General features: G+C 36.5%; 1 protein-coding gene across 1 annotated transcript in view; it reads right to left on the bottom strand.

The window, feature by feature from the left end:
• Positions 1-2689: 2689 nt before the first annotated feature.
• The window catches only part of LOC113234765, a 37349-nt gene continuing 17307 nt past the window's right edge, over positions 2690-22731 (bottom strand). The window contains exon 3 of the mRNA XM_026470235.1: positions 2690-4316. Within this exon, the coding sequence (XP_026326020.1) occupies positions 4183-4316 (134 nt within the window). The 3' untranslated portion in view covers positions 2690-4182. The remainder of the gene's footprint in view (positions 4317-22731) is intronic.

Below are 22731 nucleotides of genomic sequence, written 5' to 3'. Positions count from 1 at the left end.
TTTCTAATCTTCTTTAAAATCTCTTCTTAAATTCTTATTTAAAATTGGCAATAACGGAACGGAATTTTCGGCCAACCCATTATAAGATCTTTTCAAATCGAGCAGCACGATGCCCTAATATCGCTGACTCTACACTGTATTATACTGCATTCCCGTAGCATGTCGATGAGTAGCATTATTATTACAACACTACGAGCGTATCACGTAATAGCGTGTCATTTCGCGTCCGCATCAGTCGTTGTTTTTGCATGGGAGATTATGGTTTTGTATCTTTCTTAGACATGTGCGCCCTATCGATGGCGATAAATTTGACTGGCGTAAAATTAGCCGTAGCGGAAATTCCTTTTGTTTCAATAAAGTAACTTACAGGTGGAACATTTTCTTTAAATTTGAATGGGACTACTTCTAATGATCAAAAAATTCATCGAAATCGATTCACAAATGTCGGAGTGGTATTTATGTGGACTGTTGTCGGCGTAATCGCGTAACAAAAAAAAATGTCTTAAAAACTGACACATGGGTTCATTTAAAAAATACTTTAGCGTTTTCTTTAAACAATAATATACGTCACGCCGCTGCCGTCGCGCCGGTTGAAGAACAATAGCGGGCTTTACACAGACACACTATCGCGCGTGATACAGCAAGCCTGAGCGATTGAGCGCGGATAAGTAAGTAAGTAAGGTAAAGACGTTGGTAGGAAAAGGGAGCGCGAGCCAATTTCTTGCATCTATCCTGCGTTATTAGGCGTTGCGCAGATGGAGCAACTTTGATCATCGAGTTTCGGCAACTAGCTGTTTACGACGTTTTTCATATAATTTCAAGAAACCGCGCAGACTTAGCAACTTCTGTTGACAATTTCGGCAATCGACTACAGTTTTCAATTGCCGAAATCCGTGATTAAATAAATTCTTAATTGCCGCAACTACAAACTTGCAAATTAGTACCGATTGTCTCAGTTGCCAATTTCACTCCCTCCCCGTCCCCAACAGCGTCATTCTTGACCGTGGATTTCGAGAGTTTATTTAAAATTGCGGCAACCGGCAACCGTTAATGGAAACTTGTAAAAAGTTGCCAATTGCATCCACTAAAGTTGCTGCATCTGCGGAGCGCCTTAGTCTTTACACGGATGCTATTTCCGGTGTAACAAAAGCGAACACGACCAATATCGCGCGAAAGAACGTTACTTTCCCGCGCGCAATCTTGCACGCTGCTAATGACCCGCGATAGAGTGACTGTGTAAAGCGGACTAAGTTGACGATCGGTACACATGTATTTTCCTGATTAACTAAAAAGGAAGCTTAATTTCTTTGGAATGACAATCAAAATAATTCGCTTTAGTTTCAGTGCTCGACATCCAGTTAAAGTATTCATTAGGCATTGGATTAACGACAGCATCTACAAATCTATAACTACCTTATCTTCTATAAGCGTCATCACACAGATCACAATACACCGTGTTTAATATAATTCAAAGGTAAGTTTGTTGATAGACAAAGTTGATGTAAATAGAATGTCTTGAACAACAACGGCCTCAAAGGTACTGTGAGGTTCACAAAGGTGCTTTGATCGCATGGTCATTGTTAATAACTAATTGAAATTCAAAATAACACTCGAAACTATCATTTATTTATTATATTCTACTACTCAATCAAGTAGTTGGTTCTTTTAAACTTTTAGGTAAGCTGACAGTGCAACGATTTTAAATTCTAATAACGTTTGTTGTTTATGTGTTTTAAGCGACATCTGATTTTGGAATTTCAACCTTATTGTTATGATACCACTACTGTCTAAATTATAAATATATCAAACCAATCTCAAAAATTTGTGAAATCTATTTTCTTAAGTTTTATAGAAATCGATTAACGGAAAGTGGGTGAATTCCAAGAAACCAGATTCGTCCCTTAATTTGTCACCCTTAGAGGTGGAATATTTTTTTTTTCATTTTAATGGGATCACTATTGAGGTACCCTCTTCCCAATAAAAAAGAATCATCGAAATCAAATCACACTTCGTCTTATCCCAATTATAACAGAACCTGCTGTAATTTCGCTCTAGCATTGTTTGCATTTCATTACTTTTAGTGGACAAAAGTCTTTTTCCTGTGAATTATATAATTACTTCCATCCAAAGGTTCTGGCAGAAGTACCATTATTATTAGTATTAGTATTGTATTTGCTTCCTTTTTTTGGTGTACAATAAATAATTTTTGTATTGTATTTTTTTATTGTATTGTGGCCCGTGTAAAGAATAATCCATCTCAAGTGTAGTATTAATATTAAAATGTTATTTAATCAACTTTCTTTAACAATAAAACGATCTCGGCACGCATTGCAATGTAGTGGCATTAAGAAAAAATCAATTTTTCTGCAAAAGAACCGCTGTTTCGACCAAAATCAAACAACTCGCTCATCAGATGTTTTAAAATATGAAATATACATTAGACAACATAACACAAGTCGCTCTGATCCCAAAGTAGGTAACTAAAGCATTTGTGTTATGGGAAACAATGACGGTGCCACAAATACCCAGTCCGGAGTAAATAAAATAAAAAAGTTAGTTATTTTACATTGACCCGGCCGGGGATCAAACCCGGGCTCTCAGAGATAGCCACACCATAAAAGTCGGTGTGCAAGCCACTCGACCACGGAGGTCGAGTCGACTTCAGCGTGTGTGAGAATAACAAGTCGCAATCGAAAAATTCATAAGAACAAACGCACACATACATTAACTTGCATTTAAGTGCACCTCAACAATTACGCATCATCAGAGTCCTCAAAATTTCCGCTTACTAATAATGTCACTAAGCACTTAAGATAAGTTCATATCTTAGTCACTTGACTTGGCGTCATCAAAGATACCGATGCTTAAATTGTTCAGATACATTTCAAGATCTAAGTGATATCACAACCGATCATAAATAAAAGTCAATGCAACCGATGCACTAAATGTCAGACTTAAGAGCTGTTTATTAATACCGGTCTACTAAGACATTACACACATTGGTATCGACTAGTAGATATCTATGGACAATTATAGCTGGTTATTTATAAGAGATTGTAGCACATTTGGAAATTAAATTGCTTTTTATCTTCAAGCAAACTTCGGTTTTTAAAGGGTTATTTGGCGACTAACACCATCTTAGTTACTAGTGACCATGGGATCTTATTAGAAATTCGAACTGATTTTTAATCAGTAATATTCAATATCCATCAACATACTCAACTTTGTAATTCAGGGACACTATACTAAGGAAGACACGAAGGTATTCAGGGAGATTGCTCAAGGTTACATATCATATCAATATTTACATTTAATTATAAAAGGGTACTTTATCCCACATTGAACATGGATTATGTAGGTATTTCTAAGATTGTTTCTTCTTTTACTTCAACCATTAAACCAAAAACGATTCGACACAACATCCTCTAAAAGTCAGGAGTCCAAAAAAAATCCCTACGGACCACTCGGCTTGAACGATCCCGGATTTCGTTTCGACGGAACGAAGTTTTTTCACGCAGCTTGCTTCGAATTATTTACTACTTTTACCCGAGACTGACTCGTCTCAGAATATAAAATGTCCAGTGAGAGGAATGAACATTTTCAATAGCTTTTCCGAATCGCCGCCTCCCCACAATCTTACACGACAGCCGTTTAATAACAAAGATATTGATTTCTGACTCGGATGTAGATAATATAAACGTTTACTTGGTTTTAGTCTTCCTTAAATGTTTTCTTTACAATTCCACAGAACTACTATTTTCAAATGTTCTAGATATATAGGTAACTGACTTGGAAAATACTATTCTGCTATCATTTTTGGTAAAGTCTTTGGAATTGGCCCAGAAGGTTATTTTTGAGTAGAGGAATTAATTTAAAAGTTGTAGGGTGTAAGTTTGCTATCCTTTTTAATAGATCGATACGTCTGCTTCTCTTACCATGACTTCCGTGTTTGAACTAGTCCCCACCGAGAACATTCGATTACATTGTATAAAACCAAGTCAAAAGCAAGCAGAGTATTCATTGACGAGCAAGAGTTGTAATTCGTTTGCGCTCATCGTTGCATCATCCTTTTCAATGTTTGTGGCGTTGTAGCACTTGGCTCAACCTATCAGATTTTCATCGTTACACGCTAATAATCACGGTGGGAACATTTAATACAGTTTCGAGTGCATTGCAATCACGTTAACGCTTAGTGAAAGGGTTGTTTCGGGCTGTGGACCGAGCAGCGGCGGCTGCGGCGGTCTGCGTGCAGTTGCACAATGCGTCGAACATACGAATCACGAAGCCACGGGCTCGTCCCAGTCGCCTCTTCATACCTATGGACAAAGAAAAATTGATTTACTTTTTGTTACACATTTTAACGATAGCAAGTAACCATTTGAAAGGTAAGACGTTTAACGGGCATTTGGAAAATATTACAGGAGAGAAATTTACAATAATAACTCCAATTTCATTTGTTATATGGAAGACTAATAAAAAGTTTCAGCTGTTCCATATAACAAATAAACGTCTTAATGCGCGTGTGTAGCTCGCGAGCCTTTTGCAAACAGGCGCATTCGCCAGATCTGTACGCACCCTAATACATTTCACATCAAACGATGTGTTAAACGACCTTAACAATGTATTGTTTGATATTGTTACACCTTTTCCTCTAAGAAGTGACGGTGACAATGGATGCTTGAGCACAAATTGATCGATTGTAATAACTAAGTAATAAGATTTCCGGGTTGATTCTGAGTGAAGCTTTATAACGATGTTATAGGGTAGTCATAACGATGACTGCACAGCTCTGTGTTCTTAAATCCAAATGTTGACTTCCCTAAATCTGGAATAGTAAAGCCTACAGGTTTGTCCTATTTTTGACGATCGTCACTGTCGTTTGATAAAATGATTTGACGATATTGACCGTCAAAACACATCATATCGAACTAATGAGGTGTCTACAGATTTGCTCAATTTTTGAAGATCGTCACTATCTAGTTTTTGCGATTGATGGATATCAAGATTAAAATCGAACAAATTTGTAGGTGTTTAATTTAAATTCCAGAGTGTCGATCGACATAAATTACGTTGTCCATCGTCTTGCTTACGCATTTACTCCATTTTTTTTTATCATACTTGTCGATTATCTGTAAATAATTATAACTTTTTATTTAAAAAAAATCGACCTCAAAGTTTGCTTAACCGCTAATTTGCCACCTTTAAACTTTTCGAACAAAAAAAAACATCAAATCGATCGAAATTGGTTCACAAAGTAAAATCGAGTAACATATAAAAAAATACAATAGAATTGAGAACCTTTTCCTTTTTTGAAGTTGTCAAATAATCGAGCAAACCTTAAGAGGGAGCAGAGGAAAAATTCCTAATCTTCTATTTGATTTTAGAGGGGTATATCCACTTTAGAGTTAAAAATAAAATATTGTATGAGTAACTACACGATATATATTTAAACATAGACACTAATCAGAAACATAAAGCAATAAAGTTTCCTCGATAGATAAAAATCACGAAATGACCTCTAATTTTCACATTTATCCTCGAAATGCTACATGTTATTAGGACAAAAATTAGATAATTAATTATATTTATGCATGATCGACAACTGTCACTACGGATTTTTTTTAATCCCTTTAGTTTTAGAGTTATTCCGCTAAAACGAATTTGGTACTTTTAATGCGCAATATTCAACATCTCCTTTCGCATGTCACGCGAACGTCAGGCATATATTTGTTTCACAAATTTGGGCGGAGCCAACGTCAAAACTTTTTTGCCATGCTCCCTCTTAACAGAACTATTACGGTTTGAAGATTGCATTATTAACGTATTTTATACAAACAGTATTATTACGTATAATTGTCACACTCATCTGTTTGCTACTGTACTTGAAAGTTGAGATAGGTATCAAAAGATTAAATAAATTGATAATCAGTACACATTATGAAGTAATATTCTGTGTTTAAGTTACCAGTTTATCTTGGTACTATGTACAATGTTGGTATCAGATGATCAGATATCGTAACAATATAAAATAATTCATTATTTCAAAGTTAATTAAATCATTTCAGATACGAGGTTAATTAATCTAAAGGTTTTTTAGAGTTTGTTATTGATAACATTTTTCTGGATTCATGAATTCATCTAACTGGGCTACTCGTAAAAATAATAGAGAAATATTTGTATATTTATGTGGTATGTGCTATAGCCTATATTTATTTCTCTCGTGAGTTTGGGTGTAATTAGCGGTTGTCTATGTGTGTGTCCATGGCACCCGCGACACAGGGTTTTTCTAGTGCCGGGCTATGATTGTCTGCGTTATTAATGTTACTAAATACAACACTATTATTTAAAAAAACTGATTGAAGATGGAACGGTTTTTGAGACTCGTCGTAGTAATTCAAAATTGCATTTTATCGCGTGAATATTTACACATTTCAACCTATTTTTTTTAACACATTTCAAGTATTCTGTCGTATTACGACAGAAAACGTACGTTCGTAAAGTTCTGAAGCAACTGTTCTCCCTTAAATATCAGTGCCTTAAGTTGGGTAATGAATAAATTGAAATAATATGTCAATGTCACGAAGTTAACTACTCCGATTCCACAGTCTGTCTACCCATAATTTGCACATTATTCTAAAGTTCCTGTTTGGATCTTGTGTACCAGACTGCCTGTAGAATTAAATTTGCTACGTTCTTGTATGTAAGGCACTTAACGAAACAACCTAATTAGTCTGTCTGGGCTTGCAACAAGTTGCCGCGTCGAGTAACTAAAGAGGGAACTCGAAGAATGATGATGCTTCAATGGGAAGTGTTTCCAGTTTTCAAAGGAATCTCACTTTGAGAGTTATCAACTGGGGCTCGAGGGTCATCTACGCAGGACTTATCAATACAGCTTGCACTTTGAAGTTGACTGCTTTATGACAGACTTATTATTTGTTTAGACTCGCTTCGTCCATGACCTAAAAAAAATTAACATTTTTTTTTTTTTTTTTTTTTATTGTGACTCGGCAAAATGACTGCACCGCGCCTGATGGAAAGTGCGAATACAGTCCAGAGATGAGAGTAACGGATGGAAAACACAAATATCTTCACTCCGTCACTATCATTTTGCCGGTCTGGCCAAATGCTTCTTCACACTACGTTTGAAGGACCCGATGTTATAGAGGGGAGGGAATACATGCGCCGGGAGTTGGTTCCACAATTTGATGGTTCGGCATAAGAACGAATTGCCAAACTTTTTAGTGCGGGACGGTATTGAACTGATCGTCCAACTGCGGCAACGCAGTCCGGCACGGGTGGTCCGCTGATGGAAAGGAGAGGAAGGGATAAGGTTGAATAACTCTTCAGAGCACTCACCGTGGTACAGGCGATAGAATACGCTAAGAGACGCTATATCTCTGCGAAGCTGTAACGACTCCGCATGCTCAGTTACATGAGGATCGTTGACAACACGGAAGGCGTAGCGCTGCAGTCCGTCTAAGGCATCGAGCAAGTACTTGGCAGACCCGTCCCAAAGGTGCGAACAGTACTCCATAACTGATATTGAAATGGGAGAGGCGGTATTCCCCGGCAGTGGCCGGGGTTACAAATACAATACAAATACAATACAAAATGCTTTATTTCTCTCAAAAAGGTTTACAAAATGCGGATTTGTTACATTTCATGTTAAATATGAAGCACCTTAGTGAGAGCTGGAGTCTGTACTAGGTTGGGGACCTGTGTTACAGATCACCAGGCTCACACCCTTTTGACAAGTTTACCAGAAAAGTAACACTAATAAAATTTAACAAAAATCATGAAAATTAAAGAGTAAAACAAAATTGATAGCTAATTACAAAATATAACAAATAGAAAAAATAGAAAAATCTCTGTGCGTGTGTGTTTGTGTGCATGTACGCGAGTGTGTGTGTGTGTGTGTGTGTGTGTGTGTGTGTGTGTGTGTGTGTGTGCGCGCGCGCGCGCGTGTTGGGGTGTATATATGTGTAATATAACTTATTTTAGTATAGTTAATAGTTTTTCAGTGGAGTCATAATTATTGTGTGTGATCAGCCAGTCAGTAATAATTTTTTTACATTTCGCTCTGCATAAGGGGTAGACATTAAGAGTACTGTTAATCTTATTATATAAATAGCCTCCCAAAAAACAGAAATGACGCTGTGCACAACTAGTGGAAACTGAAGTCGAAGGGCAAACAGTGCATTTACGCCGAACAGTGTTTATTTTGTCAGAGTCGAAGGAGATTTGTGTGTGTTTGGTTAAAGCCGTGTGTAGGATAAACAGCTGACGTACTGAAAGGACCTCACAGGTTTTGTAAAGGTCAGAGGTTGGAAATCTGAAAGGAAGGTTCCATCCCACCTTGAGTATCGCACGTTGCGCTCGTTCCAGCCGAAGAAGTTGTTGCTTGGAAGATCCGCCCCAAACTGTTATGCAGTATGTCGTGAGAGATTGACAGAGAGCCAAATACACAAGTCTCAAAACTTTCACGTCAGCAACGAGACTGAGGTTTTTAAAAACATAAATTAGTTTACGTAACCGTAGGGAAAGACTCTCAATATGATAGCTAAAACAAAGTGTGCTATCTAGCTGGACGCCCAAGTATTTGATGTGGTGAGTGCGAAGTAAGGATGGACAAGAGCAGGAGTTTTTAGAAAAGGATGGACACGAATGAGCCGTGACAGTGAAAGAGGTGGCGGATGGAAGAGCACGACTTGAAAGAGAGAAAGGGAGACACATTGTTTTATCCACGTTAAGGGTGAGAAGGTTCTGAGAAAGCCATGCAGAAACTGAATTAAAGCCCAATTGCGTATAGTAAAACACGGACTCCCAGGATTCGCCAAAGAATATCAAGGCAGTGTCGTCGGCATATGTAAAAATAGAACCGTTCTTTAATTGCATGTTACAAAGGTCGTTTATATACGTTAAAAATAAGGTAGGGCCGAGAATACTGCCCTGGGGCACACCATACGTGATCGGAAGTTCCTTACTGATTAAATCTCCAATCCTAACATACTGTCGTCTATCAACAAGATAACTTACAAAAAGGTCAAGCTGAAGTCCTCGAATACCCAACCTTTCCAGTTTAGTAATGAGTAGTGGAACTGATATTGTATCGAATGCTTTGGCGAGGTCGAGGAAAACAGCCATCACCTTCTGCTTGTTATCAAGTTTAGCAACGACTTCGTTAGTTAGGTCTGATATAGCATTATTTGTAGAAATACCAGGCCGGAAACCATACTGAGAGGTAGACAACAATTTATTTTTTTCCAGGTAATTCATCAGTCTACTATTTATAAGTCTCTCTAGAATTTTAGACAGGGTGGGCAGAATTGAAATAGGTCTGTAGTTGTTTATTTGACCTCTGTCCCCACTCTTGAACACCGGATGAATTATAGCGAGCTTGAAGGCCTCAGGGAAGACACCGGTACTAAAGGAAAGATTACATAGGAACGTTATTGGGGAAACTAAAATATGTATGAATTTTTTTAAAAAGGAGCCTGAAATGCCGTCATAGCCCACAGCACAGTCACTACGAAGATTCGTCACAATTCCCTCCACCTCGACCTCATCAGTAGGTAACAGGACGAATGTGTTTGCACTAGAAATAGAACACGAATCAGAGGAATGCTCACTGGGACCCGCGGGGATACTCTCAGCCAAACTACGTCCAATGTTAGCAAAATATAAATTAATATTGTCTATTGAATTAACAGGACTAGCAGATACGAGTTCAAGCGCAGGTTTTCTCTCTTTGGAAGCGAAAGAGATGTTCTTAATAACTTTCCAAAGTTTTTTATTGTTATTTTGAGCATTACGTAACTGCTCCCTGTCATACTCAGATTTAGCTTTATATAAGATTGTAGAGCAATAATTTCTATATCTCGCATAGGTGGTCTTGAGGACATTATCTTTTGGTGATTTTTTGACTTTCAGGTGAAGCTGGTCACGATTTCTGAGGCACCTTAGAAGTCCCAGAGTCATCCATGGCTTCTTAAGTGTTTTACGATTTGAGACAACTTTGATAAGGGTATTTGCCGTCATGGCACGGTTTAAAGAGTTAAGAAAATAGGTAGTAGCTAGGTTTACTTCTGTCATATTATATAATTGTTTAAAATCAAAGTTTAAAAGGTCAAGTTCCAAATTTAAATAGTCAAGTAATTTAATGGTTTTTGTTTTTTGAGAATTTGCTACGGAAGGTTTTGCTTTAAGGAAGAATAAAACAGAATCATGATCAGTGATTGATGTATGCGCTATAAAACAGTAGGCTGGGCATTTTGTTTTTAAAATAACGTGGTCTATACAAGAGTAATTATTACGAGTGGGGAGAGAGTGAGCAGGTAGCATCCCATGGAAGGCAACCATAGTAAGATAGTCGGAGGCTATTGAACCAGGGGATCTACTTCCATTCTCCGTCCGACGTACGTCCGAAATAATTACTGTCAAATACTTGACCAAAATAAAAAAAAACTCATGATGCGTTTAAAGCTTCATACTTGGCGTTGTCTTTTGATATGGTCGAGTATTAATTATTTGGCAATAATTGTTTCGGAATCATGTCAGATGGAGAACGAGAGACAAGAACGAGAGTTTGTTCCGAGCCGCAACTTTACGGATCTTAGTAGTCATAATGATAGCCAACCTCCGGTAGGAAATGGCACCCCGAGAAAAAGAAACAACATTAATAGTGCCGCAGCTGCTGCACCACAGAAGCTAAGAGCTCGTTCCATAAAATGTTTTTTAAAATATCGATCAAGATTAAAAAAAACACAAGGAAAGAGAAGTGTAGGAAGATGGAGAATATCCTGGCTCAGGAATATCCCAAGATACAAGAAGCATTGGTAGTAGTAGACCTCCTTGTGAAAGAGTACATCCAGGAAAGTATTGCCATCTTACCTATTTCTGCCAACAAGTTTAGTTTTGAAGTGTAAATGTGCTGATGAAATAGCAGGCATATAGGACTTGTCAACTTATGCCTCAGGGTGGCGGGTGCAGTGGCAGTGCCCCTCAGATCATTGTGATTTAAAGCTCTGAGTTGCACTACAACTGTTATGGATAGGTGGTGTCGCTTACTATTAGGTGCACCACTCTCGCTACCGCGTTTTGCATTAGACTGGTAGCGCGATCTATTTAATTATTATTTTTTATGAGATGAATAATTACGTCTTGAAACAAAAGTTGTTGTTTATGATGTTGATGATCATGATGTTTATGATGTTGTGTAATATAGTCCTGAGAGGTTGTTCGTATTTTACAAATAATACTGTATATTTTTAATAATTGAAGGGAAGGGATTCAATGTGGATTGTAATTTATATAGTAATAGCTTCTATTGATTTACAGAGACGGATCTCATTTTCTATTAAAGGAAAGATCAATAGAGAAAAGCTATCTTTAGGTCCTATTATCGTTACACGTGGCAAAACACTTCCACTAAATAACATATCAGGATTAGAGTGTGGCTGTATAAGTAAATTGGATCGTAATATTATTATACTGAAATGAAAAACCAATCAAGAACACACATCCAATTCTATATTGCGATCGTGACTTGCATTTACATTGTATATTTTTCTGTCATTCATTTTCTAGAACGTTTAATTACATTAAGGGTGAGGGCAAACGAGACGAAATTAAGCGACTCAAAAAACGGCGCGCATTTTGAGTCGTATAATTTACGCTATTATAAATTCTTATCCAGTTTGTGTCACACGACGACGCAAAGTAAGTTGTCTGCCGAGTCACGCGCGCATTACGACTATACGACAGAACTTCGGCCACACTGTGTTACGTGACGTATCACGTATCGTGTTTGTGCGGGTGGGGAAAGGGGTGAGGGAAACATTTATTGGCATGTGACAGTGTTTGTGGTAGTGTAAGTAAATTTAAATATATGTAAGAATTTGAGACCTGTTCCAGTGATGTTTGTATCTGTGTTATTTATATTTTCTTTTATAAAATATATGTTCCTATGCTCATCAAAATAATAGTTACCTATTTGTTACGCAATACTGCAAAGTTGTTGAATGACGCGAGTGCTTGTATTGAAACCTGAGTAAGCGAAGAAAGGTAAGAAAGAGTTCAAACATAGATTCCTGAGTGTAGCGAAGGTTTCAAAGCACGAGACGCAAAACAACTTTACTGCCGAGCAAAACACACAATTTTTCAGCGACGCGACAGCGAGTAAAATGGTAGATGAAAGAAAAACAGTTGAATTATAAAACATCAATTTTTTTAACCAGAAAAAAGTTTATTTTTGGGTGCGTTCTGAATTAGCACCTCATCAATTTTTATTCTCGCTTGTCCTTATAATTTTGTGTGTTCTTCGACGAATCAAAATAACTTAATAAACACAATTAGTTATCTTGTCAATATAATGTGAACAATAATAAGAATAAAATATACCAACGGATTTATATTCCTCTGATAAATAATGTACGACACGTACTTTAACGTGTCATCTTTTTTTTTATGGAAAGAATAATTTAGGTGCATCGTTAAGTTTGAATTTCAAAAACCTTTTCCATGTTAGCAGCAGCGCGAAAAAAGCACTTGTCCGCAGATTTCTAATGAGAAAGAAAGCCTTTCCGAGCTAGTGAGGTGAAAAATAATTTTAAGCATTGTCACAAATTTAAAATATATATACTTGTTGTTAAGTCTGATAATTGTCTATAGAAGGTGGAACTTGAAAAGTAGCGTGTCAACCACCACCAAAATATTCAATTCATCGGCCGAGAGTCGTCGAGCAATTAACAACCCTTGAGGATGCCTCGTGGAGAGGCGAAACACGTGTCGGGTTTGGTGGTGGTTTGTGACTGTAGTTGCGCTTATGTTATTTATTCTATTAATTTTATGCAGAGGGCGGGTGTGAAAATGAACTGCATGAAAAAAATAATCAACACACACAACAACATAGCAGCCATTTTGCACGATTTAACCTCCGATGGGTTCGCGGAGTAGCAAATTAATGTACTTCCATTTTTATTAACAAACATCTGTCTCTCGCATAAAAGCAACAGAATAAATTACGTTTTTCTAGCGTCCCAACTCAATTTCAGACGAAGTAAACTACGCGACTCAAAATTCGCGACTCACAACTCACTAGATTTCGCTCGTCTGGCCTCGCCCTATGTGGTTGCAGCTTGATTAGGTAACATTAAATTTATTCCCACTAGCTCCACGCATGGAACTTTTGTGTTACAATTGTTCCATGTGGAATTGAGTACATGGAACTACTGGGAATAAACTATTTAAATGTCAGTGGATATGATGAAAATATGTTTCGTTTAATAGGTACCGATTCGCGTTTACATTGTGCTTTATTGACTTATTTCGGGGCACTGTTGTTTATTTATATTCTTAGGTGTTTAGTGGGCGACATATCGATTCCTTATAGAAGCGCAGCGATCTTTTTAACCGACTGAAAGAAGGAGGTTCTCAACTCAACTCAATTTTTTCGTGTATACTACGCGATTATTCCGACATTTGCAAACTGATTTCGATGAGTCTTTTTTGTTGGAAAGGGGGTGCCTCAGGCGCCAAGTACACACTTTCATTTTGAATGAAAATTTTTTTTAATTAAATTTGACCAACTTCTGCTGTCCTAATATTTTTCTTCCGATGCAATGTAGTCATCCTTACAAGAAACTCAGTCTATTAGCATTAAAAAACAATTGTCAGTTTTATTAATTTTGTGTGAAAAAATATTTTATGGAAGTTTGACAAACGTCTGCTGAAACTGAATCGATCAGCGCCATATTTTTTTTTATCAGTTTTATTCATTTTGGACAACACACGCTTGACTATGCCAAAATTGTTTTCACAAAAAAAGGCTTAATGGTTCCTACGATAGTTTCGTTGTATCTTCTACGGTTTCAGATTTTGATTTTGTAAAAAGTCATGGAACAAAGCAGTTGTTTATGATGCGAGCTTGGAAGCATTTTACAAATAACCCTAGTATATCTCTTTTCCTCGACAAAACTTTCATTCACCCGCTCCATGCACTCAAACAACGTCACCATACCATTATCTGTTTAAATTTCTATCATATAAACGGGTTGTTCACGGATCACAGTACTACTCGCTCTGGAACATAAATTATATATTTATTATAATAAGTTTGTGACCCTAAGGAAAATCCATAAGATAGCAAATGCATTGTTATTCAAAGAAAACAAGACATTTAGTCTTCTTTGTCTATGGTTGCACTGTATCTCCTTACAGTCTGTCTTTTTTTTAACGGAGTAAAATGAAGTTTATAGGATTGCCAGTTTTCATAAAATTTTAAATAGTTATGTAGTTGTTGTCGATAGTTTTATCGATAGATTGAGAAAGAAGATAAAAATGACTGAATTCTGAATGTTACGACGTTCTAATAATTACTTTACTGCGTTACTGGCTTTTTTATTATTATTTTGACAGTTGGTCTTCTAGTATCAAGATCAATTCTTATTCATATACATTTTAACAAGAATGGCCGGATTTGATTCATCATCGTCATCCACAGCCTGATTTCACCCACTGCTGGGTAAAATATAAAAACATATTTTCGATTGTGATTATTGAATTAAAATGAAAATATTTAAAAATATATCTCCTCTTTGTATTTTTTACAAATATAGTTCTAAATTCTGTGCATGTATGTATGTACGAACCTACAACAACTGACAATTCAATTGCACTTGTCCTGGATGAATAATGGGTCGAGGATGATTCAAATGAAACAAGTTCGGCAATTTATTCCATAAGCATGACCAATATTCAGTTGCTAGTCGATAGAATATTTATCGATCTGTAATAACTAGCTGCTCGCAAGCGGGCAACACTTTTGCGCAATGATTTTAATCCGTCTTAAAAAACAGACGATACTCTTTACACTTTTAAATAATAGAGTAAAAACGGAAAGTTGCCGAGCCAAATAACTCGACTTTGCAGTTACAGAAAAGAATTTAAATAGCCGCTTCATTATGGCCTATTACAACTGATAGCTTTTACAATTTTTGCTCCTGTAGTTCAAAAGAGAATACCTTCGCCAAATATGACTTATTAAAACGTGTCTTTTGTAGTTTCTTTCACTCAAGTTCAAGTTCAAGTTTTACTCTGACTAAATCTCAATTATAGTATCGAGTTCTTAGGTTTTCGCGATTGTTACACATAGGAAATGAAACTATTTTTCCGGATTTAAATCGCGATTTAATACGCGATTTAAATCCGGAAAAATAGTTTCATTCTCAATTATAGTAGTTGTAGAGCTGCTTGTCAAAGAGTTCATCTAGGGAAGTACTGCCGCCATGCAGTAACCTGACTGTGTTACGTTTTTTGAAGGGTGAGAGTGTTGGTGAAATTACTGGCACATGGGGCTTGTTAACAGGGTGACGGACGCAGTGGCAGTGCCCCTCAGATCTTTGTGATTTAATGCTCTGAGTAGCATGGCAACTGTTATGAATAGGCGTGTCGCTTACTACCAAGCACACGACTTGTTCGTCCCGTACCTTGATATTATAAATAATAAATAACAATGTAAGAAAGTAAATATAAATAAAGTCATCCAAATCCTCTCGAGTAATACCTAATGATGATGTTACTTCTATTGTAAAGAAAATACATTAAAATAATACTTTTAGCTAAAAACTGTCATTAGAGTTGTAAAAACAAGAAATGAAAACGGAATTTTGTAATTCGAAGTTTGATATCTCTTTTTCTTTTAGTATTTTTTTCAGTTGACCCAAATTTATGGTACGAGTGTATAATTCAACTGCTAAAGCGGGCTTTAACATGAGGCTCACGTGACGACGTCTAATTTACTTCAGCTATTATTGTACGTTACAGAATTGCTCTACTTTAGAAGACTTTTCTGTAGTAAAAGTTTTCAAGCAGTTGGATTACGCTCCGCATTCAAAAAGTACAGTTACACACACCTGCAATTTATATAATAATAATAATAACGCACACACTCATACGCTCGCACTAGGGTAACCCTGTATCGTGGGTGCCATGGATACACACATAGTCAACCACAAATTACACCCTAAACTCGCGAGAGAAATAAATGTAGGCCATAGAAATATTTCTTCCAGCACGCGAATCGAACTCGGGATCTCTGCGTGGCAGATCAGCATGGTAACCGCTCGGCCACGGAGGCAATTATAGTTTAAATCAATATATTATTCAATTTTAGTCATAAAATGGCTGTAAAAACCATTTCCTGGTGAAGCCGCTCGAGTTTGATCATGAAAATGTTGTTTCGTAAATTGTTGAAGCGGATTTCAACCTGGGAACCTGACACGGTGGTTTAACCTAAAAGTGGTAATTACTGGCAAAAGATAGATAGTTTCGTAAAATAGTCTGTTGTGCGTGTTAGACACTGATGGGCTGCTTCCTATGTTTGTTATGTTTAAAGCAACGCCAGTAGGGGTGTTCGAATGCGATTATCGATTTTGGCACCCCAACGTCCGCCCTAGTTTCAGCTAATTGTGCAAATTTGTAATGGAAATTAGGTTTCTTGCGTATGCATTTTATAGTATAGTATTTTAAATTATACATTGTATCCAAATAGTTGAAACGGCAATCCATTTTATTTTCTATTTATTAATTTTTTCGATACCAAACGACGGGACGCCTAGCTCCTGTCCATAGCCATTAAAATTAATTTTGACGTCATGTCAAACTAATTAATACATTAGTTTTATTTTTATGATATCAAGCGACAGGACGTACAAGTAGTGCGCCTGGTGGTGAGCGACACGCCTGTCCATAGCAATTGAAGTGTCCCTCAGAGCTTTAAATCGCAAGGATCTGTGGCACACTGCCACTGCACATGTCTCTCATGTGCATGTACTTTCAAAACTGGAACGCAGAAATGCTCGCATTACTGCTTGGCGGCAGACATAGGTAATAAGAGGCAGGACTTTCCTACATGAACTTTTTCACAGGGAACTCTATTGCACTCACTGTCCTCTATTAAGTACATACATATTCTACGTCTTTTTAGTGTTGTATACATTGACTTACAATTATATGGACGTCGGGTCCGCGCTAAAAAGTGTCCGCACTTGTAAGGCGCTAAAATCGTATACAGAGCGCGACACTCCGCTTTAGTCTTCATTTGTTCTACTGACAGCGCGATACTGCGATGACATTACAATTTAAATTTCGAATAGGTTGACTTGAGACATTTTTTTCGTGGTTTTTGTATTAGACCCGTCGTCCATTTATTTGTAAGTCAATGGTTGTATAGTATATTATGAATAAGATACATACACATTATTATGGTATAATACATAAAGTCACGTGTGATTATATGTCAAAAGTCATAAAAATCGCCTTGGAGTGATAACCTCGCAGACGCGTTATAACATAGTTCGTTTTTACTGATTTTTGTTGAAGAATAACTTATAAACTTCTTCCACAAATGCATTACTAAAGTAATATAGTATCTGAAAGAGGTATAATTTTAGTAATTAAAATTCTAACTTCACATATTATTGCGTTTACTACATTTTACACCAGATTTTTATCTTCGTCCTGAAAGATTACATAGAAATCACATACGAGGTTTTTTTTATAATATCAAGTAACGGGACGAACAAGTCGTGTGCCTGATAATAAGCTACACTCCTGTTTATAACAGTTGCAGTGCCACTCAGAGCTTTAAATCGCAAAGATCTGAGAGGGAGACTACCACTGCGCCCGTCGCCCTGAGACATAAGTTGATAACTTCAAAACCGAACACAGTAATGCTGACATTACTGCTTGGCGGCAGAATTAGGTAAGGTGGCAGTACTTCTCTGGACAAATTCTTTCACGAGGAGCTCTACTGCTGCTAAGATGAAAAGCAGGTATTCACTCTAAGACGACGATTAGTGATATTGATTCATGTAGTCCATATTTGATTGATATGTTAATCAAAGTTTATCCACTAATTTCGTTTGTAGAGCATTTAAACCTCTCCCGCATTGACTTACAAATAAATGGACGACGAGTCTAATACAAAAACCACGAAAAAAATGTCCCAAGTCAACCTATTTAAACGTAGTGACATGTAAAGGAATATGAAAAAGCTAAAACATTGAATTTAAATTGCAATGTCATCGCAGTACTGTCTAATTTCGCTTGCTTCGCTGTCAGTCGAACAAACGAAGACTAAAGCGTGAATGACGCTCTGTATACGATTTTAACGCCCTATAAGTTCGGACACTTTTTAGCGCGGACCTGACGTCCATATAATTGTAAGTCAATGCTCTCCCCTGAAAAAAATCCCAAGTGACCCAAATTTTAATTAATTAAATAACATAATGGCAGTTTACTAGCTTAGAGTTCTTGTATAATGGGACATAGCAGCCTGTAACAATGATTTTTCATGTCTATATATCTGGCACTCCCGGCATGGCGCACGCACCCGCGAACAAAGTGCGTCACGCGTGTATAGAATGTGCTCGACGATATTAGGATAACAGAAATGTTTATTTGTATGGTTTTCTCATAGTTTGGTATATAATATAAAATAGGAAATAATAGTGGTCTCACAACAAATAATAATGGTATCATAGTAAATAATAGTGGTACGAGAAAAAATCTACCAACAATGGCGGACAGATGTAAACTATGTAAACTATATGGCAAATGTTTAGAAGTATACATTAACAGTGTAGGCATAAGGTATAAGTATCTAGATAACACAATCATAACATCAGAAATGCCGTTTATTTTAGAATCTTAAACAACCCGCTACGGAATCAAATATTTTTAAAAGGAACGAACTTTTATCATATGACCGAAAATTCAAAAACCGAGAATGAATTATTTTGATGGGTCAGTCTTGTTTTCATACGGCATCATTATCTATACACTAGATTAAGGTGTAATTTTGCCTATTTTTGACCCGAATGGGTATTTGGGAATAATCTGATCGGGTAACTGCGACAAACGACGTGATGTTGTCGCGCCTATGGCTTTCACACTCATTTTATAATAAAAATCAGTTAGTTAATTGAACATGAAAACAACAAATATCACGAGATAGTTAAAAAAACAATATTTTTAGATGAAACAACAAAATAGCACTGCTACAATATACTTCAGTTATTTTTCAGCAAAACTTCTATTAAACGTAACAAAGCGGCCATTGTATTTGGCGTGTAAAAAAATTACAGTCATTTTTCTTTTTCTAATAAATTATTCGGCTCCTGGCCGATAGCATTTGACACAAGAGAGCAATGTTATTTTTTCCTTGAACAACGTTTATTATCCTTTATAAATTCAGAATTTGATTGTCTGGTGTTCCAGTATTTAATTTTCTCTATGGTATTACTTAATACCTCAGACGTCATGTCTCTGCTGAGGCTATTAACGACCCCAATACAATGGCTGTAATCCGCTTTATGACGGAATTAGTGCTGGATGACATACTGTATAAATTACGGGTATAATGACTACAGACTTTCAGGTCACAGTGCGCATGGAAACTCTCCTTATTAAATAAAAAAAGTAAAAAGTACATACGTACATACATTTCATTAATTTAAAATATGCTTCATTGCGCGTATCGATAATGTTAAATAAACAAAACAGCAATTCATTGTGTTTTTTCAGTCACGGAAATAAACATCGGCCATTTTGAATCACTTGCTAAATTTGTCTCAGGTCAAAAAATAGGCGGGATAAAACAAATTGCCTTGACCTTCTCGAAGGTTCATTATATATGTAAAAGAATATTTTTATGCCTAGATGAATGTACGTACCAAACAAGTCAAATTGACTCGCCGTTGTTATCAGTGACATTTTGTAGTCGTCTCTCAAACATTGTGAGACACGAACAAAGATTTTTATCGCTATACGCTTGCTATTCAAACAACGCGATAATGAAACGTGGTACTGGAATATTGCGTAAGCAAGAAAAGTTGGAAACAATATACAGTTTTCTAATATGATTTGTATGTTTATATTAAAAACCGTACGGGATTAATAGTATTTTTTTAGGTACAAGTGAGCTCCTTGAGAAAGAGTTCGTCTAGGAAAGTACTGCCACCTTATCTATTTCTGCCGGCAAGAGTACCTAATGTGAGCATTGCATGAGTGGTGGAGTTACAGGCACGTGGGACTTGTCAACTTATGTCTCAGGGAGATCTTTGCAAGTCAAAGATCTTAGCCGCGCAACTGTTATGGACGGGCGTGCCCCGTCACTGAGTATAATCTAAGATCCAGGTAGATTTATGAAGCTGCTCTAATGAGTTATCGTATTAATGACAATATTTAATTACTTATGACAATTAAAGACGAAAGTTTATTGATGAACGTCTAAGCTTGTCACTTTGACCTTAGATATTGGCCTATAAAGTTTCCTATTTAATTGTCATAAATACTATATATAAATACAGTCATTAATAATGTATAGACGAGCAACAGCGAAACACTGGTGGTTTCTCAGTTTTTCCAATGTTCAATGTTTTTTCACTAATCAGGGGACCTTAAATCGCAAAGATCTGAGGAGCTCTGCCACTGCACTCGTCACCTTGAGACATAAGTTGACAAGTCCCATGTGCCTGTAATTCACCAGAACACGTACCCTTAAAAACCGGAACTCAGTAATGCTTGGCAGGAGAAACAGGTAAGGTAAGTACTTACCTTAAAAAACTTTTTTGGACTTTATTTTGATTTTTATTAAACAAGTCTTTTGCCATCATAATTTGCTTTTGTAAATACATAATATAGTAATATATATTATTATAGTAATATATATAGTAATATAGTAATACATAAATTAAATTCATAGGTTACGTTTTCTATCATATTTCTTTTCTCAAATATGCCCTAAAATGTTTGCATTACTTTCAAAAAACGAAGACGGAAAGTTTTGTCATTTATGGTCCGTGCGACTTTTTTCCGGCCAAGGCCTCCAAAGTAAGTACGGAAATCTATAACTGTCCGCTAATAAATAAATAAATAATAAAAATTAGAAAATGTTTCTTTAAACTATTGAATCTATCTACTGACAATGAACTATGTAAAGAGGCAATTTCCTTACTTGTACCTAGATACAATATAGTACTTTTTTCACGAAGAAAGGCGGTAAAATAATCGAAACTGCTTTGGTATTCTCTTTTGTTTTTTTTTCGTCTTTTTTTTCAACGTCAAAATGTAACAAAAGAATTTCAACTATCGTATAGTATTAATTTGCCTTGTTATATTCACTGGAATCATTTTATTCAATATATTAATTGTGAATATTTCTCAGTTTTAAACATTCGGAATCCGGCCGGACATTGTTTTACTATTCGGTAGTCGAATTGTTAAATTAGGTCCGATAAGCCGGATACCCGATATCCGATATCATTATTGCAGAGGCCGGGATGTAAGGGATTGCCCGATGAGTAGGAGTTACAAATCGGTAAAGAGTTGTATTAATACGAGGCAAGCAATCCCCGTTCCCGCCGAGGCATGTATAGATTTTTTCTCAAACAATGCGAGGAAATGACATATTGATACTAGTCTGCTGAACTTGTGATGATGTGTTTGTGTATGTGTCTGAATGTATATCTATTACTGTATTTTCGTTATTGCTCTTCTCACTAGCACTCATTTTAGCGACCAAAATACAAAAAAGACGACAAAACAAAAGAATAATAAAACACTTTAGTGTAAATGTTGCCGCCATTTTCTTTTTTTTTAAGTAAGCGGTACAGATAGGTATTTTTAATTCGCGCACTTATGAACTCTGGGCAGTTGGCTGTATGAGTTTTTCTTTTGCCTGTTTACATGGTTCATTATTAGTAGGTAGATCTAAAAGTCTAGAGAAGAGGACCAATAACTTAGAATAATAACGCATAGAAACCTAGTCCGCACACGCTAAGTGAGGCAAATTGAAGCGCGCCCAATGGGCCTACACGAGCGGGCGGGCCTTCAATGTTCAAGGTCAACTTGCACCGCGAACAGCTCCAGAATTTTAGCTAAAAATGACGAAATGTGCGGTAAATGAGTGTAAAAATACGTCAGATAAACATAAAATAGATACTAACGTCACATTCCACAAGGAAGTAACGCGTTTCAACTTGTATTTTTATATAAATATTCACTAAAACCGAAAATTAACCTACTACTAAAATAAGCCTACATGAATTTGATTTTTGCCTCACTTGTGACAGTTCGTTTGATATGAAACTATCATTCTATGCGTTATTATTCTAAGGATAGTAATGGATTTTCATATTTAGGTACGTTGCAGGCCTTGGCCGGGAAGAAGTCGCATGGTCCATAAATGACAAACTTTCCGTCTTCGTTTTATGAAAGTAATGCAAACATTTCCGAGCATATTTGAGAAAAATATGTATAAATGCGGTAGAAACTTTGTTGATTAAAATAAATAAATTTGCGACACTATAGAAAACACATTACATTTCAAAGTGAAACAGTCAAATACCATGCAGGACAAAGGGAAGAGACAGGGTTGACACTTCTTGTAAGTGGATGCCGAAGGTTGTGTCAAATTTGACACGAACCAAATTAGTTTTTTTAATCAGTTGTGATGGGCTAAAATGGTTCATGTTTTTTAAACACCTAGGAACTTTATCCGTAAGAATATAAATACGTTACGCTTCACTGGCGTAGTATGTAACTGTATTATATAGGTATAGATAACGTTCTAATTAATCAACAAAATCAAGCGTAAGAGGTATCGTACATCGTCGTCACGAGTAATAGATAACATTACAAATAGACAATGGTCTACTCCATTCAAAATCT

Source organism: Hyposmocoma kahamanoa, unplaced genomic scaffold, assembly GCF_003589595.1.
Source record: "Hyposmocoma kahamanoa isolate Upper Pololo Valley unplaced genomic scaffold, ASM358959v1 86, whole genome shotgun sequence".
Taxonomy (NCBI): domain Eukaryota; kingdom Metazoa; phylum Arthropoda; class Insecta; order Lepidoptera; family Cosmopterigidae; genus Hyposmocoma; species Hyposmocoma kahamanoa.
Note: the sequence above shows the minus strand (reverse complement) of the source record. Positions and strands in the feature narration are given on the sequence as shown.